Source organism: Barbus barbus (genome assembly GCF_936440315.1).
Source record: "Barbus barbus genome assembly, chromosome: 4".
NCBI classification, from domain to species: Eukaryota; Metazoa; Chordata; class Actinopteri; order Cypriniformes; family Cyprinidae; genus Barbus; species Barbus barbus.
The window spans coordinates 33,565,674-33,589,465 of record NC_136732.1 but is presented as its reverse complement, the minus strand read 5'-3'; the positions used below and the strand labels follow the sequence as shown (position 1 = coordinate 33,589,465).

At 39.3% G+C, this 23,792-nt stretch overlaps 2 protein-coding genes across 4 annotated transcripts; one reads left to right on the top strand and one right to left on the bottom strand.

Annotated features, from left to right (window-relative positions):
* Positions 1 to 700: 700 nt before the first annotated feature.
* Positions 701 to 2,632, bottom strand: LOC306866307 (heat shock 70 kDa protein-like; the record flags this gene model as incomplete). The annotated part of the gene is made up of 1 exon (XM_079411407.1): positions 701 to 2,632. One exon carries the CDS (start codon positions 2,630 to 2,632, stop codon positions 701 to 703), a length of 1,932 nt encoding a protein of 643 aa, XP_079267533.1.
* A 4,796-nt stretch (positions 2,633 to 7,428) lies between these two features.
* Positions 7,429 to 23,614, top strand: LOC306862032 (uncharacterized protein). 3 transcript variants are annotated; one of them, XM_079404618.1, is made up of 12 exons: positions 7,442 to 7,782; positions 8,031 to 8,071; positions 8,691 to 8,848; positions 9,015 to 11,052; positions 11,708 to 11,809; positions 12,291 to 12,382; positions 12,619 to 12,704; positions 12,981 to 13,133; positions 17,192 to 17,403; positions 17,664 to 17,838; positions 20,083 to 20,173; positions 21,685 to 23,614. In XM_079404618.1, exons 4-12 carry the CDS (start codon positions 9,379 to 9,381, stop codon positions 21,704 to 21,706), a joined length of 2,607 nt encoding a protein of 868 aa, XP_079260744.1. In that variant the 5' UTR covers positions 7,442 to 7,782; positions 8,031 to 8,071; positions 8,691 to 8,848; positions 9,015 to 9,378; the 3' UTR covers positions 21,707 to 23,614. The 3 variants fall into 3 exon arrangements, with proteins under 3 accessions (XP_079260745.1, XP_079260743.1, XP_079260744.1); XM_079404619.1 differs by lacking the exon at positions 8,691 to 8,848 and having other exon boundaries at positions 7,429 to 7,782; positions 12,981 to 13,079; XM_079404617.1 differs by lacking the exon at positions 8,691 to 8,848 and having other exon boundaries at positions 7,429 to 7,782.
* Positions 23,615 to 23,792: the final 178 nt, after the last annotated feature.

The following is a 23,792-nucleotide window of genomic DNA, read 5'->3' as shown; positions in this document are numbered from 1 at the left end:
CTTCCTTTGTGTTCACCAGAACAAAGACATTTATACAGGTTTGGAACTACTTGAGGGTGAGTAAATGACAAAATTTTCATTTTTGGGTGAACTATCCCTTTAAGTAATAATAAAGTAAGTAATAACTGATAGAACTAAAAATAGAGTTACAGTAGCTCAGGCGAGTCAATCAATTTATACCTTTAAGAACATTAAGTAAAAAACATCTTAACATTTGTTAATTTTTTTTATAATTTATTGAGAATGTTCAGAGTCTTGAACAAAAAAAAAACACTTCATATGGAATATGGCACAACATTAATGCCTACAACTGGAATGCACACAGATTCAACAATTCCACATTTCACCAGTCAGCATGCTGAACACTTTCTATTTATTTTGTTAAGTGCAGATAATACATGAAAAATACCATTAGCAGTCTTACATGCGTATACATAAGCATTTCTTATAACATGTGACAGAATAGATACATCTAACAAAAAAACATTTTATGTGCAATCTTTCAAATGTAAATTTAAATGTTCAACTGCAATCTTTTAACAATATTATAATCTTCTCCACAAAAACAAAATGCAGCATACAATGCACTAGACATTCAGCAGTGGTCCACAACAACATTCAAAAGAAATTATCCAAAAATGATGTAACTGGAATTAAGAAGAAAACCTGAACAAAATCAATTACACTGCCCATCTCATACCTAATCCACCTCCTCAATAGTGGGCCCCTGAGCACCGGCCCCTGAACTGCCACGTGTCTGAGCTCCACAGCCTCCAGCTGGCATCCCTCCCTGATATAGCTTGGTGATGATTGGGTTGCAGATCTTCTCCAGCTCTTTCAGCTTATGATCATACTCTTGTTTTTCAGCCAGCTGGTTGTTCTCTAGCCAGCTGACAGCCTCGTTACATTTCTCAATAACGTTCTTCTTGTCGTCCTCACTGATCTTTCCTTTCAGGTTCTCATCTTCCACACTGTTCTTCATGTTGAAGGCGTAAGACTCCAGGGCATTTTTGGCAGCAATCTTCTCTCTGTGCAGATCATCTTCAGCTTTGTACTTGTCTGCTTCCTGCACCATCCTCTCAATCTCCTCTTTGCTCAGTCTGCCCTTGTCATTGGTGATGGTGATCTTGTTCTCTTTTCCAGTGCTTTTGTCCACCGCGGACACATTTAGGATTCCGTTGGCATCGATGTCAAAGGTCACTTCGATCTGCGGGACTCCACGTGGAGCAGGTGGGATTCCTGTCAGCTCAAATTTACCCAGCAGGTTGTTGTCTTTTGTCATGGCCCTCTCTCCCTCATAGACCTGGATCAGGACACCGGGCTGGTTGTCTGAGTAGGTGGTGAAGGTCTGTGTCTGTTTGGTGGGGATGGTGGTGTTGCGTTTGATGAGTGGTGTCATGACTCCACCTGCTGTCTCAATGCCCAAGGATAGTGGTGCAACATCCAGAAGCAACAAGTCTTGGACATTTCCAGATGTGTCTCCCATGAGGATGGCGGCTTGAACCGCAGCACCATAAGCCACTGCCTCGTCTGGGTTGATGCTCTTGTTCAAGTCTCTGCCGTTGAAGAAATCCTGCAAAAGCTTCTGGATCTTTGGGATTCTTGTTGATCCTCCAACCAACACAATGTCATGAATCTGAGACTTGTCCATCTTGGCGTCTCTCAGGGCTTTTTCCACAGGCTCAAGTGTTCCTCTGAAAAGGTCTGAGCACATCTCTTCAAAGCGCGCTCTGGTGATGGACGTGTAGAAGTCGATGCCCTCGTACAGTGAGTCGATCTCAATGCTGGCCTGAGAGCTGGAAGAGAGGGTTCTCTTGGCTCGCTCACATGCTGTCCGCAGCCTTCTCAGGGCCCTCTTGTTCTGACTGATGTCCTTCTTGTGCTTCCTCTTGAATTCTTCAACAAAGTGATTCACCATGCGGTTGTCAAAGTCCTCCCCACCAAGATGAGTGTCTCCAGCTGTGGACTTCACCTCAAAGATGCCGTCTTCAATGGTCAGGATGGACACATCGAAGGTGCCTCCGCCCAGGTCAAAGATCAAGACGTTGCGCTCTGAAGCTTTGCCTTTGTCAAGGCCGTAAGCAATGGCTGCAGCTGTGGGCTCATTGATAATTCTCAGGACATTCAGTCCAGCGATTACTCCAGCGTCTTTAGTCGCTTGCCTCTGGGAGTCATTGAAATAGGCAGGAACTGTGATAACTGCATTTGTTACCTTCTGCCCCAGATAAGCCTCTGCAATCTCCTTCATCTTCACCAGGACCATAGAGGAAATCTCTTCAGGGTTAAATGTCTTGTTTTCTCCTTTGTATTCAACTTGAACTTTCGGCTTTCCTCCATCACTGACGACTTGGAAAGACCAGTGCTTCATGTCAGACTGCACAACTGGGTCATCAAACGTTCTGCCGATCAGCCTCTTGGCGTCAAACACGGTGTTGTTGGGGTTCATGGCCACCTGGTTTTTAGCTGCATCTCCAATGAGCCTCTCAGTGTCTGTGAAGGCAACATAGCTGGGTGTTGTTCTGTTTCCCTGGTCATTGGCGATGATCTCCACTTTTTCATGCTGAAACACCCCCACACAGGAGTAGGTGGTGCCCAGGTCAATCCCAACAGCAACTCCTTTTGTAGACGACATCTTTTTCACAGGTAGGTAACACCTAACTATAAGAAAATAGAAAATGTATAAATATTTATTTTTAAATAAAACATTTACACATTGTATAAAAATTGAATTATATGAAATTAGTTATCTTTATAGTTAACCCATTTAATCACAGCAGTCACAATAGTAACCGTAAAAACGTTTTTCATTTATAAAGCTCTAAAAATCTTACTGACTGGTGTTTTAGTGCATTTTCTGCAAATATGGAAAAAATAAAGGGTCTCAATTAAATATGTGCAGTTTTACATGTTTAGTGTCAATTGTCACATGACCAGAGCAGTTTGCTTCCTGAGAAGATGATGGCTGCATCAAGCTCCAAAAGTAAAGGCTAGTAATATATGTCAACATAAAGATATAACAAAGATTTTTGGTACACATTATCTTTAAGGTGTCTAGTATTAATATATGAATTCACAATTATTCAGTTTTGTTGTGTGTGGACACAGAATGAGTAAACATCTTTACTCAACTTTTTTATTTTTTTTGTATCTTAGTATACCAGTTCAGTGTTGCATAGGGTTTTTTATGTAACCATTGAACGTGAAAGTTTAAAACGGGTTAATAACTGGGCTGAGATATATAAGAATATAAAATGTCAATAATTAAATTTCAGTATACACATTATCCCACCGGTCACAATTGTGACCAACCATAAAACACACACTTTTCCATAAAATAAATAAATAAATAAATAACGATTGATTATTTCAAGGGGTTACTACTAAAACACATTATGTTGATATTTTCATGTCTATGAAAAATAATGGGTTAACTGATGTTAATAGTGTTCACAAAGTGTTAAAGAACCAGTATTGGTGATACAGATTGAACTAATCTTTGAGACAAAAACAGATACACACTTAATAGTAAGCGAATTTATAAAGAAAAACTAAACAAGAATGATATAGAAATATGCTTACCTTAAAATGCTGTAGCGTCTTCAGCAGATTTAGATTTTGATTTCCTCAGAGAAAGTCTTTGTCATTGTAGTTGGTCCTGTAGAAACACTGATGCTCCTAACCTGCGCTGCTGTTTAAATACAGAAGTCGGTCTCATTCTGTCACGTTCTCGAAAGCTCGTGGTGAATTGACCAATGAAAGGATCAAAACACAGAAAGTTCCGCCCATAGTTGGAACCTTCGCACTTTCTGGAGCGTTCGCATTCTAGTCTTTAAAATAAAAACGTTTACTTGTACGTAGGCTGCATGTATATATCATCATTATCAACATTCAGTCATCGACTTAATCTGTAACTTAAACACAGATTGGATGTATTTATGACAATCGTGCAACGCTTTTTAAAAACTATTTCAAAATAAATAATTAAAACATTGTATAATATTTGATTATTGTTGTTGCTGGGTTTTTATTTATTAATATTTCCAGCATAATGAATTTTCCAGGTATAATTAAATTACATATCTTTATTATCATCCAGAGGCAGAGCATATGATCAATGATATGCCTGGAATGACTGACATTCATAAATCACTTTCCCAGTAAAACACTGACGTGCGTCAAACGTAATTACAAGATAAATTGAGAACAAATGTTTTCATGAAAGCTATTGTTTGCCTAGTTATTTTATTCTTAAGCGTTAACTTGTTTTGTTAAGCCGTGGTCATTAGAGGGCACTAAAGGCACGTGAACGAGAGACAATGTTTCGTTTGTCACATACACCTGTCCGCAAGAGAATATTAACCATTAGAAAATATGATTTCTTTTAATTTCACAACTTCAAACAGCATGCATAGCCATCTTTATATTAGAGATAACGGCCTTGTAAATCTTGCAAAGGTTTTCTAGGACATTTCAAATGATGTGATAAATATTTCTGCAAAACGGTTTTAAATAGTTAACGGTATCTCCTGCTTTATTTATTAAGAATGTCTGATTACAGACAACAACCTCTCAATTCAGTTTGTTAAAGAAATCTGATAGCTGTTATTGCCACGGCCCACGGGGCTGTTTGTACTTTAAGATCTGGTATGCAGCATAATACCAGAGAGTTAATACAAATCTATTACATTTTACCTGCAAATAATCCTCATAAGATTCAGTATATGGTTCAATGACGTGACGCCTAAATTTTCTGTCCGAATGAATTTTATCAGTTAAAAATTGGTTTAAATGCATAAAAAGATGCCGTGTATATGAAGGGCCTCTCCCATGTATGAACTCACTTTAACTTTTCAAAAAACATTAGTTATTTGTTATATTTCTGTTATTCAAAGTGTCAAAATATCATGTGGTGTGACCATCCAGCCATAACTTTTTTTTTTGTCAACATCTTTGAAATTACTCTAAATTTATTCAGATTAATTTTCAGCATTTGTATTTATATTTCCGTCATAATATACAAACAAACTTTGTGGTGCGACTGTCAAGAAACTACCATTTTGGGACTTTTATGTTGAAATCCATTCAAAGATAAGACTTTGCATCATATATGAATTTGCCAAGGACCCATGGAAGCATCAGGCAGGTTTGTAACTCTCTTTCAAATTTGAAAAATATATATATATTTTTAACAGCTGGTATGTAGTTATCACATTTGGATATCATGTGGTAAGACCTCAAAAAACAATGAATTAGTTATTAATGAATAAGTTATTTCTGCAATTATTTATTTTCATTATAAATTTCATAGTGACCTTTTGTGGGAAGCTAGCTTGTTTTGTTTAGGTGACCAATTCTGTGCTTATCAATTTTGATTGAATTAGAAAATATCATGTGGTGCGACCAAATATCATGTGATGCGACCACTGCAGAGTGTTTTCCAATATAGATATATGTCCCAGATTGCCAGTTTTTTTTTTTTTTGCTTTTATATTCAATTGATGGTTTATATACATAAAATGCTTTATTTTAGTATAATTTGGAATATATTTTTATGCAATTTGGTTAATTTCAGACTGTTTATGTTGTACAGTATGAGATAAAATGCAAAAAAAATAATTCAGCGCGTGTAATTTTAGTTTGGTAATTATGCATTTATTACTAATTTATTATTTATTTATTAATAACTATTTTAATCTACTCTACCAGATTATACTTCCAAGCAAAGTAAAATAAACGCTCACCATAGGCAGCATGTTAAATCTGACCCTGCAGTCTAGCACAAACTCCAGAGGTCATTTTCTATTATAAGAAAGATGTTCATGTTGTCATCTCAGAACCTGAGCCAGCAACCTCCCCCTACTCTAAATTGACCTTTCGCAAAGACCCACCCCCTTAGTTACTGTTGCTACGTCCAACAAACCATGGCACTTTTATGCCACGCATCATGTTCTCACGCATTGATAAATACATCACGGAGCAAAGAGGACACTGACAGACAAGACAGAGCTGGTTACGTTTAATATGAAACAGAGTCTCAGTGTTCAAATTTTGTCATTTTTTTAAAGAAATTCAAACAACAAATACTTTTTTTTGGCTCTTTAACATGTTGTGACAGATCGCTGTAGCGCCTCAGTTCAAGCGGCACATGAACCGATCATCTCTTCAACTTTACTAGTTATAGCACGAAATAATCATGAATGAACATCAGAAGGTATCTTGTTTCAACCGTGAAAAGATGTCAATACACCCCATTTTTCAAGTTCAAGTCCACCAACGTTAATTTACTGTCTGGTTTGTTTTTCAGCGTTATAATATGTCAGACTGCCTGTTAATCAAACTCCTGGCGAAAAGGTCAATTGAGCTGCAAGCTTAGAAATAACTGGGTCCAAAAAAATGACTGCAGTTAATGCCATATGCTGAACTTGTCACATGTTTCATTAAATAGATTTTTAATGATATAAGGTATTTTTGTCATTTGGAGCGACCACTCGTCATGTGGTGCGACCAATAATAGCAATAACTGTATTAAAATTAAAATAAAATATCTAATTTCTGTGGTTGATGTATGAATCACTGCAACAGTATGCTTAAGTGAATGGTATTTTTAAAACATTTTTATCAGTTTTATGCAATTTGCAGGAAAAATAAGTCTGTTAACTACAGACTTATTTAACAAAAATAAGAGATCAAATTAAATGCAAATACTTTGCTGATCTCTGATGACAACAAGCTCATCATCATAACCTATACCTAAAGAATATGGTATTCTGTGGGAAAATATTGGCCTTTTTTTCTTCTACTCTGACTGCAATGTTTACTGTGTGAGGAGAAGAAAGTGTTCTTTAAGCAGAGTCAGCGTACTTAAAACTAATGAATGTTTATTTGTGCTCTATTGCCCTTTAGAGCTCAAATTCCCAACCTCTCTGATGTAAACAAAAATAAACAGAATATTCTATTGACGTTTCCCTGCAAATTTTCCATGGGTACACAGTAACACATGCTGTGAATACACACAATGTAAAAGGGGGAGTGGGATGCACCATAGCCTTAAAAAAGTCCCAAAAAGTCTGTTGCAGGACAGAGATTTTGGAATCAAATTAATCAAATATTCTATAGTCATGTACTCAGATACACAAAAGTACATTATGTAATTATGATGGGTTAAACATGATTTTATATGTATTTCACATAGTATCTCATATTCTCAGTCCTCGAATAGCTTTCAGTGAGCACAGCATCTTTCACTGAAGCAATCTCAAATTCAGTGTATTACAGCCTCCATATATGACATCTATCCTTCTTTTACTTTTTTACACAACTGTCCAATGTGGCTGCTCCAAAAAGTGCACATCCCTCTTGCTCAGATTTTGTTTTCTTCTCTCCCATTGAAAATCCCCCTTCTCCAACACTCCCTGTCCCCCAACCTACACCCTCTCCCAGTATATCGCGAGAGACTGATTGGGACAGCAGGCAGAGAAACATTCATATACCTGCAACAATAGCAGTTGCAAAGCGCTTATGAATAAATAGATACCATCAATAAGTTTAGCATCAACAGGGGACAGCTAGACGGAGAGGTGATGGATATTAATCTGAATACTGACATACACACTGCCTGCTTAGCAATACAGCCAGCTAGCTGACCAGCAGCTCAAACTTGATCATTTATTAGCATTGCTGGGTTAGCTAGTTAGCACCAGGCTAGTTCAATACACATTTCCACTTAATCTTTTTCGGATTTCACCCACGCCAGCGAACAAATTGCGTCTTTTGTGCAAAAAGGTGAGTTAATTTGACATTTTGTTTCTATTGCATGAGATCGTTAGCAACCTAGTCAGCGTTTCCATGAGCTAAACTGGCTAGCCCGAGTTAGCTTGGTGTGTTGACATTATCAGCGTGAGAGCGTATTGTGACAATTAAACTTCTTTCAGACAGCTAGTTTGGCGAAGCGAGTTGTTAGGCCTTGTATGGTTTCCCATATCGTTTAATTTTATTGTAACTACGTTTATGCTTGGTGTGTTTCTTTACAGCTAACTGCACCGTCCTCGCGTTACACACTGGCCTGAAGATGGTGAGTTATCACTGGGGCTTATGAACCTAATTACAGCATCTTCCGCTTATGTAAATCGTCTTAACTGGTTTCATATCAATGTCTCGGTTTCGGTTCAAATGCTCAAGAAGCAATAGTTCTTGGTTGTATGCGGCTCTTTAACAATATAAATGAGAAATTATCGCTCAGCAAGTTCTTAAGGTATCAGGTGTATTGAGTCTCCCATCTCAAAGCAAAACAACGCTTTCATCAACATATCGTTCATGCATGACACTTAAAATGTATACATTTCACATTTGCAGCATTGGAAGTGTTGCAAAGCTTAGACTTATAATGTTCATAAAACGCTTAGTGGGAATTGTTAAAGCCAACATTTGTGCTAAAAAGCAGAATCTAGACTTAAACATCCTAGGCTGCGTTTCCTAAAAGCATCGTTGGTCTAAGTTGATCTAGCTGCATTGATTGACAATGGTTCTAAGGTCAGCTTTTGGGAAACGCAGCCCTGTTAGATTATGCTTTAACAGCATTGTAATGTAAATTTCTATAGAATATAAATGAGCACATTTCATTTGTTTACATGACATGAACATGTGCTTTTAAGTTATCATTTATTACATATACTTTGTTTTGTTTTTTATAGATGGACAGAAAGATATATAGATAAAGTTATATATTCCAAGTCTGTATGACTTTATTCTGTGGAATACAAAAAGTGAAGCAGAAAGATCGCCTCAGTCTCCATTCACTTTCATTGTGCTATTTTTTTTTTTCTATCCTGCCATATATCTCCTCATTCAGGTTTGTAATCTGACAATGATGTAGAATTTTCATTTTTGGGTGAACCATCCCTTTAACTGTAATGTTTTAAAGAATTGTTTGTTAAGACCACATTGTTATTTATGATTATTACTTTTTGTTGAAAACAATATTTATTTATCTATTTCTCTCTTTATTTGACATTTAGGTCACAAATCCCTACCACGGGATCCTCGCAGAGCCTTAAATCCGGAGATCACCTGAGAACTACCATCAGCTCATCCTGCTGCTCATGACACAATTCAGTGATACTCCCCATACACACGTTTACACATTTTGTGTAGAATGTGAGAATAGAATATTTTAGAATCCAATAATTTTCTTTAAATGGGGGAAAACTATTACCACAATTATCAGTCATTTTCAGGCCACATTTTTCGGTCAGGTTTTCCAAATTCATGTCTACTATAAAAGCGTAGCCTGATGAGCAGATCGAGCGACCCCCATACATATGTTGTTCCTGACATCTTTGAGGATCGGTTGGTCTTAAATTGATCACTTATTAGTCAGTCATGAACGGCTCCCTCTTAACCCCACCCAGTCCACGGGCTGCGGCTAATTCGTCTCCCCTTCCGCCCTCCCCATCTCCATCGCCTTCTCCTCCATCTCCATCACTGTTGCCCCTCTCCACAAGACCCCCACCCTTGCCTCCTCCAACTCCTGCCAGTCAGCCCTTGTCATCGTTATCCGACACACCCACACCCTCTCCGTCTCCCTGCCTTAGCTGGACCGAGTTCTGTGAGCTCCACGCCCGAGTAGCTGCCAGTGACTTCGCCCGGCATTTCCGGGCCTTCTTGCAGGAGAACCCAAATTACTCCCTTGATTCGGCAGCTGCCTTTTGCCGCCGCTTTACAGATAGATTCATTCAACATTTCGAGAGCGAGCTCGAGGGGACCGGTGTCGGTAGGGAAGGAACGGTGAGCTGGGTCGCCCAATCTGACGTTACATCACTGGAAGAGGACGCAGCATCTCCGTCCCTGCTGCTGCCAGAAGCCTCCACCCCATGCCCGCCTACTCACATGCGGGCTGCACCGAAACCGGTCTTGACCCAGGAGGGCCGTGGCACGGAGCGATTTCAGAGCGCCGGAACATTTCAGGACTCATATGCTCCTACTCCGATTCTCCCACCGTCCTCCTCTTCGTCATGCTCTTCCTCTATGGGTGGGAATAATGGGCGGAGGGAGGATAGGGGAATAGTGGTCAAACATAACCAGCCTGGATACAAAGACCTGGAAGAAGAGGAAGACAGTTGGGTGGGGCCTGTCACCGGAGAGGAGGTGGAGACGGATGTAGTAAGGGACAACGAGGGTGAGGGTGATACGACCTTGGAAAGAGCCGATCTCAGCCAGACTCCAACATGCTCCAATCCCTCTGGCACACCAGCAAACTCTGGGTCAAAAGGCAATGGGACACCCATCAGAGGTCACTCCAAGAATAAACAAAAAAAACGGTTCTCTTTGCGCAGCGTGGGCCGCAGTGTCCGAGGGAGCGTGCGAGGCATCTTGCACTGGCGCAGCTCCTCCAGTGACGCCCCTCAGAACTGCAGCTCGGGTAATTCCGCCCCACTTCCTTCCAGTTACAGCTACACTACAGGCCTGCAAGACGGCAAGAGGAACTCTGGTTCACAGGGCGTTCCTGCGTCTCTCCCTGTCTCTCTCTCCCTTCCCCTCTCTCTCCCTCACTCGTCGTCCTCTTCACTGCCCCCATCATCCTCCAGTAGCGCCACCTCCCTCTCGCTGTCCGAGGCCCGTGACTGGCGGAGAAGCAATGGTGATGGGGAGAAGGAGAAGTGGAGTCAACGGTTGGAGAAACTACGACTGTCTCGCTCACCGCCGCCGTCTCTGTCCGCCGCAGCTCCACCTTCCTCGGCCGTGTCGCCCTCGTCGCTACCACCAAGCAGCATCGGTGCTCCGAGGAAGATGGGCAGGCTGGTACGGGAGGGAGGTGTAACTGTGTCCTCGTCTTCGGACGAGTTTGCCAGCACTCATGGTTTCCCGGGGTTTTCCTTTGGACTGCTGCACCATGGCACGGACAGCACAGCGCCAGGACATCCCACGGCCATGGGAGGAGCTGCAGGCAGAAGGGGGATGCGTTGGCACAAGTGCCGTCTAGTTCTGAAAGAACGAGATAAGGACGGAGGGGATGGAGGGCTGGAGTATTTCCTGGAGTTTTACATTCCACCTAAGGTGAGTGAGATGATTTCTGCTCTTATGTACATTGTGTGGAAATTTGTATTTACATACAATATTTTATTTACATATGCAAAGGTCAGTGTGACTTTTTAATGTTTTTGAAGGAAGTCTCCAAGGTTGCATTTATTTGATCAAAAATACAATAAAACGTTAATATTGTGAGATATTATTATACTTTAAAGGGACTGTTTTCTATTTGAATATGTTTTAAAATGTAATATTCCTCCAATTGGAAAGTTGAATTTATAGCAGTCATTACTCCAGTCTTCACCGTCACATGATCCTTCAGAAATCACTCTAATATTCAGCATTTTTGATTTGGTGCTAAAGAAACATTTCTTCTTCTTATAAATGTTGAAAATAGTTGTGCTGCTTTAATATTTTTGTTGAAACTGTGAAACTTTTCTTCACAATTCTTGGATGAATAGAAAGTTCAAAAGAAAAGCGGTTCTTTGAGATCTTTTGTAATATGATAAATACCGTTACTATCACTTTTGATCAGTTGAATAAAAGTGTTAATTTCTTGCAAAACATCTTATTGACTCCAAACTATTGAACAGTAGTGTATGTATATTTATTTAGCTGTTTGTTTTATTATAGCTTAAATTGTAAACCATTTATATATTTTTATGTTTTTGAATACTTCTAGTCCTCCAAGCCCAGACTGACTGCCCCGTGCTGCTCTATTGTTGATGTGAGGAGCACTACAGCCATAGAGGTGCCAGACAAAGAGAACACCTTCCTTCTACAGGTATGTCAGCACACCTCTATTTTTGTCTGTAGTAGTTAGTCAAATCTGCAATAATGATGTGAGAACTGTACCTTAACTTTGCTTTACATATGTAACAGATGTTGTTGCCACTGTCGTGTGGTGTCTCATTAATGGTTGTACACACATACAGCACGTTTGATGAGCTTTGTTGATAATTGCATTTCATTATACAAAGTGGGTTTTGTTATATATATCACTTCTAGATTTCTTGTATAGATAAATTACAGGATGAAAAATGCCTCTTGTTTAAGAAATGAAACTCTTTTGGTGGTTAAAAAGCAACATGTTCACCACCACTAAGTATATTTTTATACAGATATAATAGAATTCTTATATATTTTAATCAAAATTGTGATTGTGCATCACTTTTGCATCCTGTATTGTTCTCAAAGATCCATATCATTAAAAAAAATAACCACGTTGCATATCAGCACATTTGATTTGTTTGTGTTTTTCTCAGCTGGAAGGTCAGGTGCAGTACGTGATCGAGACCAGAGATGCGGTTCAGATGAGAGCTTGGCTTAGTGACATCAGAAACGCCATTTGTTTGAGGTAAGACTTTGTGTTTTGAATCATTAAAAAGTGAAACCACAATGTATATTGAAAGGCTATAATGAGAAGAAGTAGTTTTATTTATATAGCGCCTTTCCATTGCTCAAGGTCGCTTTACATAGAGCTATACAAAACATTTACCTTATTTAACATATGAGATCGTTCTTAGTAGTTTGCTCACATGTATGACAGTCAAAACTCAGATCTCAAATGCACTCCTTGACCCTTCTCTTCAGTGAGCAAGAGGATGTTGAGGGAGTGTGCGGCAGTGCTCTCACCGACCTCAGCAGTACGCCAGAATTCAACGACCGCCTGTCTCAAGGTAAGCGTTTGGAGATGATGTCACCATCAAGTGGTCAGCTGCATTCAGGATAGTATGTGTAATGGGACTTGTGCTTGCGTGATGTTTGCCAGTGCTAAAATCAGCCCACCTAACGCAAACTGCTTAAAGAGAGGGGAGCAATTTTGTGATTAACAAGCATTAAAAATATCTGATCCTGAATTGAAATATTTATATTTAGCAGTATAGATGAATACAAATATTTATCAGTAATTACAGATGGTGATGGATTTGTTATTTGATGTGTTTTCACTGTAGTGTGCTATGGTGGAGTTGGTGGTTCTCCTCAGCTGGAGCCTCTACCTCCTGAGTTGCCACCCCGCGCCCCTCTTGATGAATCGGACAGTCGACTGCTTGGTGGGGGCGGAGCCGGTCTTAGCACACCTTTTGCAGAAACTCCTGATGCCACAGGTAGGGATGGGTACCGAAACTCGGTATTAAATCGGTCTCGGGGATAAATTATCGAAATTAAGCTCTGACGTTATCGGTACTTCTGTCGGTATTGAGCTTCAGCACACGCAACATGAAAGTCCTGTTTAATTATGATAGAAGAGAGAACCAACTATTCAAACATCTGCTCACACTTTAGGCCTGTGGCTGTTATATTAAGCTAAGTATTTTTTTATTTTTTCGATTTTGGCTTGCAAGGATTATAGCCGCATTTCTTCTAGCACAACTCCCTTCCCTTCATAGCGGCGCGGATTCGTTCCTCCGAACCAAAACTTAACATCTGAATCAGCTCAATCAGTGATTGTTATAAAATGCCGTCTTTACTGTTGCTACATTGCAGGACATATTTGATAGTAAAACGTTGAAAGTACAATCTGCACAAGTGATGCTGTTCAGGCTGAAATGTGTGTGCACGCGTGTGCCTGCACGGCGGCGTGCTCCAAAACGGACAAGCAAAGTACACTGAGCTTCGGGCGCGTCGAAATAACACACAAAAATATGCCAAAAAATACACACACAATGTGTCAAAATGGCCGGTTATGAGAGTCTTCACTTTTATGTTTTAAGTGGACGAGAACAGCTGGGAGAAAATCCGATGCGTGTCAGTATATTGTCTTAAAGTGTCAGACTGGAGCTTGAGCCATCAATGTTAATCAAAGAACAAAATGCAAAGAGAAAATCACCCACAGCTCTTAATCTGAACAACGTTATAGCTTTAATAAACATAAATCCATCAGTACATACAGTGAAAACTATGCAGTGCTCATTTACATTTGATTACTTTTGTAACTATTACTTACCTGAACATTAATATTAGTAGACCTTCATTGAAAAATGAAAGCACTGTTTATTTAATTTCGTTTGTGTGTTTGTTTTATTGTATTTGTCAGTTTGTTTTACTTTGTTTCTTTGTTCATGTTGTTACTGTATCTTATCTTATGTATATAAAACACTAAAAATACCTGCACACTGGTGCATTTACAAATTGATGAAGTGCAGGCATTTTTAGTGTTTTATATACATAAGATAAGATACTGTAAGAATATGAATAAAGAAACAGTAAAACAAAAAGTACCGATAAGAATACCGTTAAAGTACCGGATCGATAAGCAGTATCGGTAAGAGTAGTAATACCGTTAAAACCTTAACGATACCCATCCCTAGCCACAGGTGCTGCGCTATGCAAAACACACACACACACATATTGGTAGAGACCATGTTGACATCTATGTTGCCCTAATCCTGTTTATATTTTAATGCATTTTTTAAACATTTAAATAGGGCGGTGTTGCAAAATCCAGGTAAAAATATACCTCTTAATTACTGAATTTTAGTGTTTTAATCAGACCCAAACATTTGTGGAAAAAATGGGTCGTTCTGAATTCAAGTGTGGTACTGTGATGGGAAGCCACCTTCTCAGTATATCAGTTTGTGAAATTTCTATGTTGCTAGATAGTCCACAGTCAGCTGTATTATTGGCATGTGGCAGCATTTAGGAACAGCAGCATGAAGTCATAGAGCGGGGTCATCGGGTGCAGAGGCGCATGGTTTGTGAGATTTCAAGCCAGGCCTTCTGGTCCAACATCAGTGCCTGACCTCACTAATGCTCTACTGGATAAAAATGCAAAAAGCTGTTATAGCTACAAAGAGGGAAACAGCTCCATATTAATGTCTATGTGTTTATTGTGAATGTGATGTCATTTTTATTTTTTATTATGCAAGTAAAGAAGGTGACAATATTTACATGTGCCAAATATAGAATCACTTGGACAAACAAACATATACAGGTACATCTAAAAAAATTAGAATATCGTGATAAAGTTCATTTTTTTTATTTAAAAAAAGTGAAACATTCATATATTTTAGATTCATTACATGTAAAGTAATACATTTCAAACGTTTTTTTGTTTTAATTTTGATGATTAGAGCTTACAGCTCATGAAAGTCAAAAATCAACATCTCAAAATATTATAATATTTACATTTGAGTTTCATTAAACGACCATCTCTACAGTATAAATTCCGGGTAACTCTTGTTCTTTTGAAACCACTGGGGAACACTGCTGACTTGGCAATGGTCCAGAAGACGAATATTGACGCCCTCCACAAAGAGGGTAAGTCACAGAGGGTCATTACTGAAAGGTGTGGCTGTTCACAGAGTGCTGTATCAAAGCATATTAAATGCAAAGTTGACTGGAAGGAAGAATTTGGGTAGGAAAAGGTGCACAAGCAACAGGGATGACCGCAAGCTTGAGAATACTGTCAAGCAAAGCTGATTCAAACACTTAGAGCTTCACAAGGAGTGGACTGAAGCTGGAGTCAGTGCATCAAGAGTCACCAGCTCAGACGTCTTCAGGAAAAGGGCTACCAAGCCACTTCTGAACCAGAGACAACGTCAGAAGCGTCTTACCTGGGCTAAAGAGAAAAAGAACTGGACTGTTGCTCAGTGTTCCAAAGTCCTCTTTTCAGATGAAAGTAAATTTTGCATTTCATTTGGAAATCAAGGTCCCAGAGTCTGGAGGAAGAGTGGAGAGGCACAGAATCCATGTTGCTTGAAGTCCAGTGTGAAGTTTCCAAAGTCAGTGATGATTTGGGCTGCCATGTCATCTGCTGGTGTTGGTCCACTGTGTTTTCTGAAGTCCACAGTCAATGCAGCCATCTACCAGGACATTTTAGAGCACTTTATGCTTCCTTCTGCTGACAAGCTTTATGGAGATGCTGATTTCATTTTCCAGCAGGACTTGGCACCTGCCCACACTGCCAAAGGTACCAAAAGCTGGTTCAATGACCATGGTGTTACTGTGCTTGATTGGCCAGCAAACTTGCCTGACCTGAACCCCATAGAGAATCTGGGGTATTGTCAAGAGGAAGATGAGACACCAGACCCAACAATGCAGATGACCTGAAGGCCACTATCAAAGCAACCTGGGCTTCCATTACACCTCAGCAGTGCCACAGGCTGATTGCCTCCATGCCACGCCGCATTGATGCAGTAATTCATGAAAAAGGAGGCCCAACCAAGTATTGAGTGCATAGAAATGAACATACTTATCAGAAGCCTGACATTTCTGTTTAAAATATCCTTTTTTTATTGATCTTATGTAATATTCTAATTTTCTGAGACACTGAATTTTGGGTTTTCATTATCTGTAAGCCATAATCATCAAAATTTCAAGAAATAAAGGCTTGAAATATTTCACTCTGTGTAATGAATCTATATAATATATGGGTTTCACTTTCTGAAATGAGTGACAAAAAATATTGACCTTTTTCACGATATTCAAATTTTTTGAGCTGTACCTGTATACTGATATCCAACATTACAAGTCCGTTCTGATTAGCTCCTGTATTTGCATTCATATGTCTGTGAGCATGCATGTTTATGTGTGTGCGTGTGCCTGTGTGTATGTCATTGCATCTAGGGGTGGGGGAGGAAGCATACAACTGAGATAGTATCTTAATAGATTGATAGCAGATATAAGTAGTAAAACTTGTAAAAAAAAAAAGAAACTAAATAAATAAACAAATGATAATAAAGGAGACAACAAATGTTATTAGCAAGAATAATAATAATGATTTCATTAAAACTGGGAAAGGGTGGAGGACAATGAAGAGGGCAAGTAGTAATAATAATAGTATTAAATTATAAATTATTAAATGTTGAATAATTGGGGATGGGGGCAGGGGTTGCCTCCGATCCCGCTGTGGCTACAACATACCATAATTTAAACTTAAATCCCCAGCCCACGTCATGCCACAATGGGAGTGCCAGGGATAGATGCTGCTGGGCAACAGGGTCCAAAGCCCTCCGCCCCCGCCATCTCCCCAAACACCAGCCATCCCCAGTCACTACCTACATGCCTAAAAAAAAAAAAAAAGAAAGTGATGTCATTAAAGTCCCTATTAGTGTAATGATCAGGTATCCCAATACTTTTGTCCATATAGTGTATAGATTGAATCCCAGCTCTTGACATTAACTCGGAGATCAGAGGTATTCAGTTTGCTCCTTGTTTTCCACAGGGTCATTCCTGTTCTCTGAAGGTTCTGTTTCAGAGACGGTGGAACATCCTCTGAGTGAGTGTCAATGGTTCCACGGCACACTCTCCCGTCTTAAGGCAGCCCAGCTGGTGCTGGCGGGCGGCATGGCCAGCCATGGAGTGTTCCTTGTGAGGCAGAGTGAGACACGGCGTGGGGAGTATGTCCTCACCTTCAACTTCCAGGGCAAAGCAAAGGTAAATGCCAATGGGGGTGATTATTTACAAAACTGTTTAAAAGTTTGAAATCAGTGTTTTTTTTTGTTTGTTTATTTTTGCTCACCAATACTCCATTTATTTGTTTAACAGTAAAGATATTGTGAAATATAATTAAAATATATATAAAATTGTTACTTTCAAACTTTTGAGTGGCAGTGTACATCTGATGAGGAATATCAATATGTTTTTGTCTCAAAACCACATAACCTCTTCCTTCTTCTCTGGCATCTTCCTCTCAGCACTTGCGTCTCTCCCTGAACGAGGATGGACAGTGTCGTGTGCAGCATCTCTGGTTCCAGTCCATTTTTGACATGCTGGAGCATTTCCGTGTGCACCCCATTCCCCTGGAGTCTGGGGGCGCTTCTGATGTCACCCTTATCAGCTTTGTGGGGGCCACGAATGTCCGGCAACCAGGTATGGAAGGGTGGGCTCAACTTTAAGGCGTGAGGGTTTACAACAGAGCATAGATAACAGGGAAACGCTGCATTTTTAGATGCCAGATAATTTGTGAGTGCACAGGCAGGTTAAGTGATCACGGGTGCTACTTGCATCTCCCTCAGAACAGCTGAATGGATAAAACAAAAATGGATATAAATACACTGACTATATTTCCGTGACTTTATTTAAATATTTAAAGGGTCATGAACTGCCTTTTTTATTTTGTACTATTCTCTGAGGTTAATAGGTTAATAAACTCTCTGATTTGATTTCTGTGTAGACCTGCATTTGCCTCTCTCGTTATTTACGGTGCTTATCCACACTATTACATCAAACACTGGTACATTCCACTGTCGTTTTGGCAGATTGGCTTCAATACAAGCTGTTTTTAGACTAATGAGAACGTTTTGAGTTCTGAAACTTACAGGATGTTTATATAGTACAATCTGTCAAAAGATCAAGGGAATTTTGATTTCTCAGTATATGACCCCTTTAATTATAGTTATTACAGCAGCTGTCAAGCAGCAATGGGAGTTTTTTCACATTTTAATTTTCTTTCAAATTTCAAACGTTTGTTAAATAAAATATAATGGAAAGGTTGTCATCCTAATGTTAACTTTTTTTTGTTTGTTTGTTTGTGATTTGAGTATCCATTCCATACTACTGGTAAACTTGTCTCCTTTCAAACAAATATAGGAAATATTAAAATAACACATTGTTTATTAGTTTATTTGACTAATTGATATTTTATACACTGAATTATACAAGGGGTTTTTGAATGTAATACTTGTGATTAAATGTATAACGATGTTATGATTTTAAAGCAATCGCTGGTAGCATTTATAATTTGACAATTTAATAATTCTGTTCTGAGATATTTTTAAAAACTGCTCAGAAAATTCAAAGCTGATTGAAACTGATTTGAAATACAAGTCTCTGGCAGAGCAGCCATCTTAAAGAGAGAGACCCTTTTTACGTGATATTTATTTATAAATGAAACCCAGATGATATATTTAGCAAAAGGTAAAGTCATTTGCATTCTTAGCATAGTGAAATTCAATTCTTATTGATACTCAAGGCGTGAAATATCACCAACGAGTGAATCGCTGCCATGCATAGAAGTGTTAATGCATACACGAGTCTGGACCTTCACACCACACGTGACATAACTATCCATAAACTATGACTCAACTTGTTTTACTATTGAATTATTATATCAAATGTTATCATATGTTTGCATTTCCTGTGCATTTTATACCATTTCAGAAATATTGTCAGAGTAGTATGATTGCATTAACTATGCCAAAGTGATGCAATTAATCACATTATTTTAATCAGTTGACAGCCCTAAAATATAGACACACATCTTAAGTTAAACAGCTGTTTGGGGGAGATCCTGGTGGTCCCATAAAAGGAAAAAAATAACAAGAAATATTTCTTAGAAGGCATCCTCTGTCAGTTTGATTGTCTTGAATCCTGGGAAGATTTTAGTGGCGCGCACAGTCTTTGGCACCGAGCTTTTATGTGTGTCATGTGAGTGGGATGAATCTGGAGAGTGATCATATGTGTATTTGTGTATGTGTGTATTCATAAACAACATGGCCACTGCATGAGTTGTTCGCACCTGTCACAGAGATAACACTCACCCCGTGTGTGATCACTTCCTGTCACGGCATGCTTTTTAAAGGACACTTTGTGCAAGCATCTGCTATGACTACTCGAGCACACACGGTCCACGGATCCATCGCTGCTGCCAGAGTCTGCTGTTGGCTGGCTGTGCATGGCTTTGCTTTTGCTTTTTGACAATGATTTGATTTTTGTGTGCTTGACCTGTCATAGTACCCCACTAAACTCCTCCCGAAACGTTGAAAACATTCCTCAGCTCAGCTTACCTACTATTTCCTCCTCACGTTCTCCATCCTGTATCTCCTTTTCAACACTTTCTATCACCTAGACACTAAATCTATACTTATCTTTCAGTGCATCTTTTCTCCTATTCTTCTTCTACTATCTTCCATTCTTCTTTCTAACATGAATCTATGTTCTTCCCATCACCGTTGCCTTCCTTCATTTTGATCTCCGGTCACATACTAATTCATACCGTACCTCTGCTCCTCTCCCTCCTCTCGTCCCGCTTCAGCCTCAAGCTTTCTCCATAGTGCATATCAGAGCTCTGATTGGCTGTTTCTGTTGTTGTTTGTCGTTGGGTCATCTTCGCAGGCCGGGAAAGGGCAGGCAGCCGCCCCACAGTCTGTGATGTCATCACCACGCGCCACCCCGACTCTCCATCAACCCCCATCTCTGACTGTGTGTAAGTGAGACCAGATTCAACAGAGAGAGATAGACAGAAAAGGTCTGAAAGAAGGAAATAAAATCATGCTGGTACATGGGGGTTAAATTAAACAAATTATTAAATTAAACACAAAAATATTAAAGGTACAGCACCAAAAACAGCTCGAGTCAGATAAAGAAAGGAAATGGTCATGTGAAACTAATTTATCATACCTTAAGCAGTTACAACCCATTTAACTTTTAAATGACACTACTGTTCAAAATTTTGGGGGTCAGCAAGTCTTATTCTTACCGAGGCTGCTTTTATTTGATCAAAAATACAGTAAAACTGTAATATTGTGAAATATTACAGTTTAAAACAACTTTTTCTATTTTAGAATATTTTCAAATGTAATTTAATCCTCTGATGGCAAAGCTACATTTTCAGCATCATTACTTCAGTCTTCAGTGGCACATGATCCTTCAGAAATCATTTACACTAGTCAACATTTGAAGTGGATCAAAAAAGTTCATCAAAGTTGTCCTAAGACAAGAACGCATTTTGATTTTAGGTATTAGGACAGCTTTGATGAAAGGTTTTGATCCACTTCAAATGGTGACTAGTGTAATATGCTGCTCAAGAAACATTTTATTATTATCGTCAATGTTGAAATCATCTGTGCTGCTTCGTATTTTCTGTAAACTTTTAATTTGTTTGAATAGAAAGTTCATAAGAACAGGATCTATTTAAAACCTTTTGAATATAATTTTAAACCTTTTAATGTCTTTTGTTGAAACTATTAATTTCTTTAAAACAACAACAACATAACTCACAGACCCTAAACTTTTAAATAGTAGTTCATTTCCTAGTGAAATTATATATTTAATGAGAAAAATGTGGGGTGGGACTGGATTGAATCATCAGAGTTTCCAATGTACAGAGATACTACATTTCCCCAAATTATACAAATATAAAAACATTTGCATAATAAGATGAGGAAACCGTATTAAGAACGTAAAAAGGGGTCCATTTTTATTTCACGGCATCTGTGATAGTAGATGAAAGAGTAAATTGCGGGAAACATTTTGAGGAAATGTGAGGAAGATGAAGCTCGTTGGAATAAGAGTAGCGACAGGTCATCCGTTCACGTCAGTGCATATCTGTCTGCTTAACTTCCTCATTCACAGCTGGGTTTCAGTTGCACACATCCATCTTGAAATGTGTGCGCAGGGTAACACATTCATTTAACATGTGCTCACTATAGCTTGCGTTAATCGTAATCTTTATTAAATGTCACACATTTGTAGACCGCGAGCGCCGTCTCCATATAAACGTGATTCAGGATGTTTCAATCAATCAGTGACTCTTTACGGCTGTTTAGTGGAGGCAGGGTGTAACAGTCTGTGTGCAGTGTGTTGACCGATTCCATTACTAGCACGTGTCATAGCTGAGGTTTTCTCCTCAAACTTTGCATCTTATTGTCTTTTACACATTTAATTCTCACTCCTCTCTCCTCCTCTGCTGGTTCTCCTCTCTGTTGCTGTTCTCAGACTTGACCAGCAGACCCCGTAGTCCTCCTCAGCCACCTCCTCCCCCTCTGCCTCCGGGACGCCCTCCGCCCCCAACCCCGCCGCAGGAACGAGGGAGCGAGACAGAGGCCGCCGGAGGAGGTGGAGCAAGCAGCGGAGCAGAGGAGTGCGAGGAACGGGAGCGCGAACCGCCTCTCCTCCAGCTGGAAGGGGTGGAGGGCGAGGAGCGGGAAGGAGGGAGAGCGAGAGCCATCGACAACCAGTATTCCTTCTTCTAAAAAGGGGAAAACAACGGAGTGGGATAGAGGAGGAAGAGGAGAGCCCTTCACAATCAGTATTCTCCAGCGGAAGAACTGAGCGACCGAGTTATTAACACTATTAAACATGAGCTTTCACGGTGCGAGAGAGAGATGGAGAGAAAGAGAGAGAGACGCCCAAACACATAAGCATATATGATACTGACGGTACTTTTTTTTTTAAACACTAAGTAACGGTACTACACTAAATTGGAGGTACGTTGTGAAAACGTTACTAATTTGTTCTCCAGTGTTTGTTAGTGCGAATGTTCCTCAGGTGCTGCTGCATAGGAAGGTACAAAAGTTTCAGCGCCGCCACTGAGCTGGTGTCGTGTTTTAGCAACTTCAAGAGTCCTTCAAGTCATTACAGTGTCGGACTCACTTATTGATTATTCAGATGTCTAGTATTCTTTGACCCTTCACACTTATACGAAGAGAGTTTCTTTTTCCCCTCATGTGAGCGTAAATTTATACATGTTCAGAGATTGTTACCCACCAGCACTCTTATTATTATTACTACTATTATTATTATTATTACTGGAGCTTTTTAAGTTGTTTTCTTTTTGTTCTGCCACTGACAAACTGCGAATGTCACAAAGTAGTTACTTTTTGTCCTGTTCATTTCAATTGTACTGATTTTGTTAGTTCAGTAGCAGACATTGCCTCGGGCTTAACAACGTCCAGTTTTGCCAAAAACAAGCAAGCCCAGTCCTCTGAAGTCCAGTAGTATTACTTCTTAAGGTTAATTAGTGTATTAAACATCTCCATAGACTCCATTATTACCTCAGAGTCCTGATCTGTCACCCAGCTCCTCTGCTCTCCCTCTCTGTCTTTATATCCTACCCTTCCTTTTAGCTTTACAGTCTTTGGGTTTATTGTTGCATTTATTTCGAAGCTAGAGTCCAGAGGGAGCGAGACTGTCCTTTGGTTTAAAAGAGAAATTATTGAATACGAAAAAGATAATAACTGATGATGATGATAATTAGAATTTAATAATTGTCCAAATAATAGTATTATTTTTTTTGTTTTGTTTCAAAATGCCTTTATTTTTGGTTGTTGACTATATGAACACACTATTTGTTCTCCAAAATCTGTTTTCTGTTTCTAATTTTGTGTGCCTTTTGTATCTCTTCTAATCTCACTCTGTCTCCTTCAAACTTTGCTTCGGTTTCCACTGATTTCAGGAAAACTTTTGAAAAGGAAAAAAAAAAAAAGAAAAGATAAAGAGCCCCTTTCTTCTTGTGCCTTTTCGTGTTGTTAATTGTCATTCCCTCTCGTTTTGTGCCAGTCATTCTTGATTTTGTGCCTCGATCAGTCATTTTGCGGTGTCTGCCATCCAGTTCAGTGCTTGCATTGGTATTTTCCTGTTTTGTTTCTCCAGTTCTGTCTCGGCTTTTTCAGTTGTTCTCTTCTTGATCCTACAAATCATTTGGTATGATTTGTTTTCTCTCCATTTGCCCCGTGCACCTCCGTTTGACCCTTTATTTAAACCTCTTATTGTGCCTTCTCTCTCTTTTCTCTCTCTCTCTCTCTCTCTCTGTCTGTCTGTGCTGGGACCGTCTGTTAAGGTGGACAATGTTGCCCACTCTGTGTAATTAGTTTCAGGTACTACATTGAATTAAATGATGATGATATGATATAATATAATTATACTGAAACAATTTGTCTGAGTTGTGTTTGTGAGATAGATAGATAGATAGATAGATAGATAGATAGATAGATAGATAGATAGATAGATAGTGAAATGAGAAATGTGATTTTATTGCACTTATAAGAATTTTCGACTCTTTTGCACAGCACGCGTTACGTGCGGCTGTCGACGTGATACGGCTC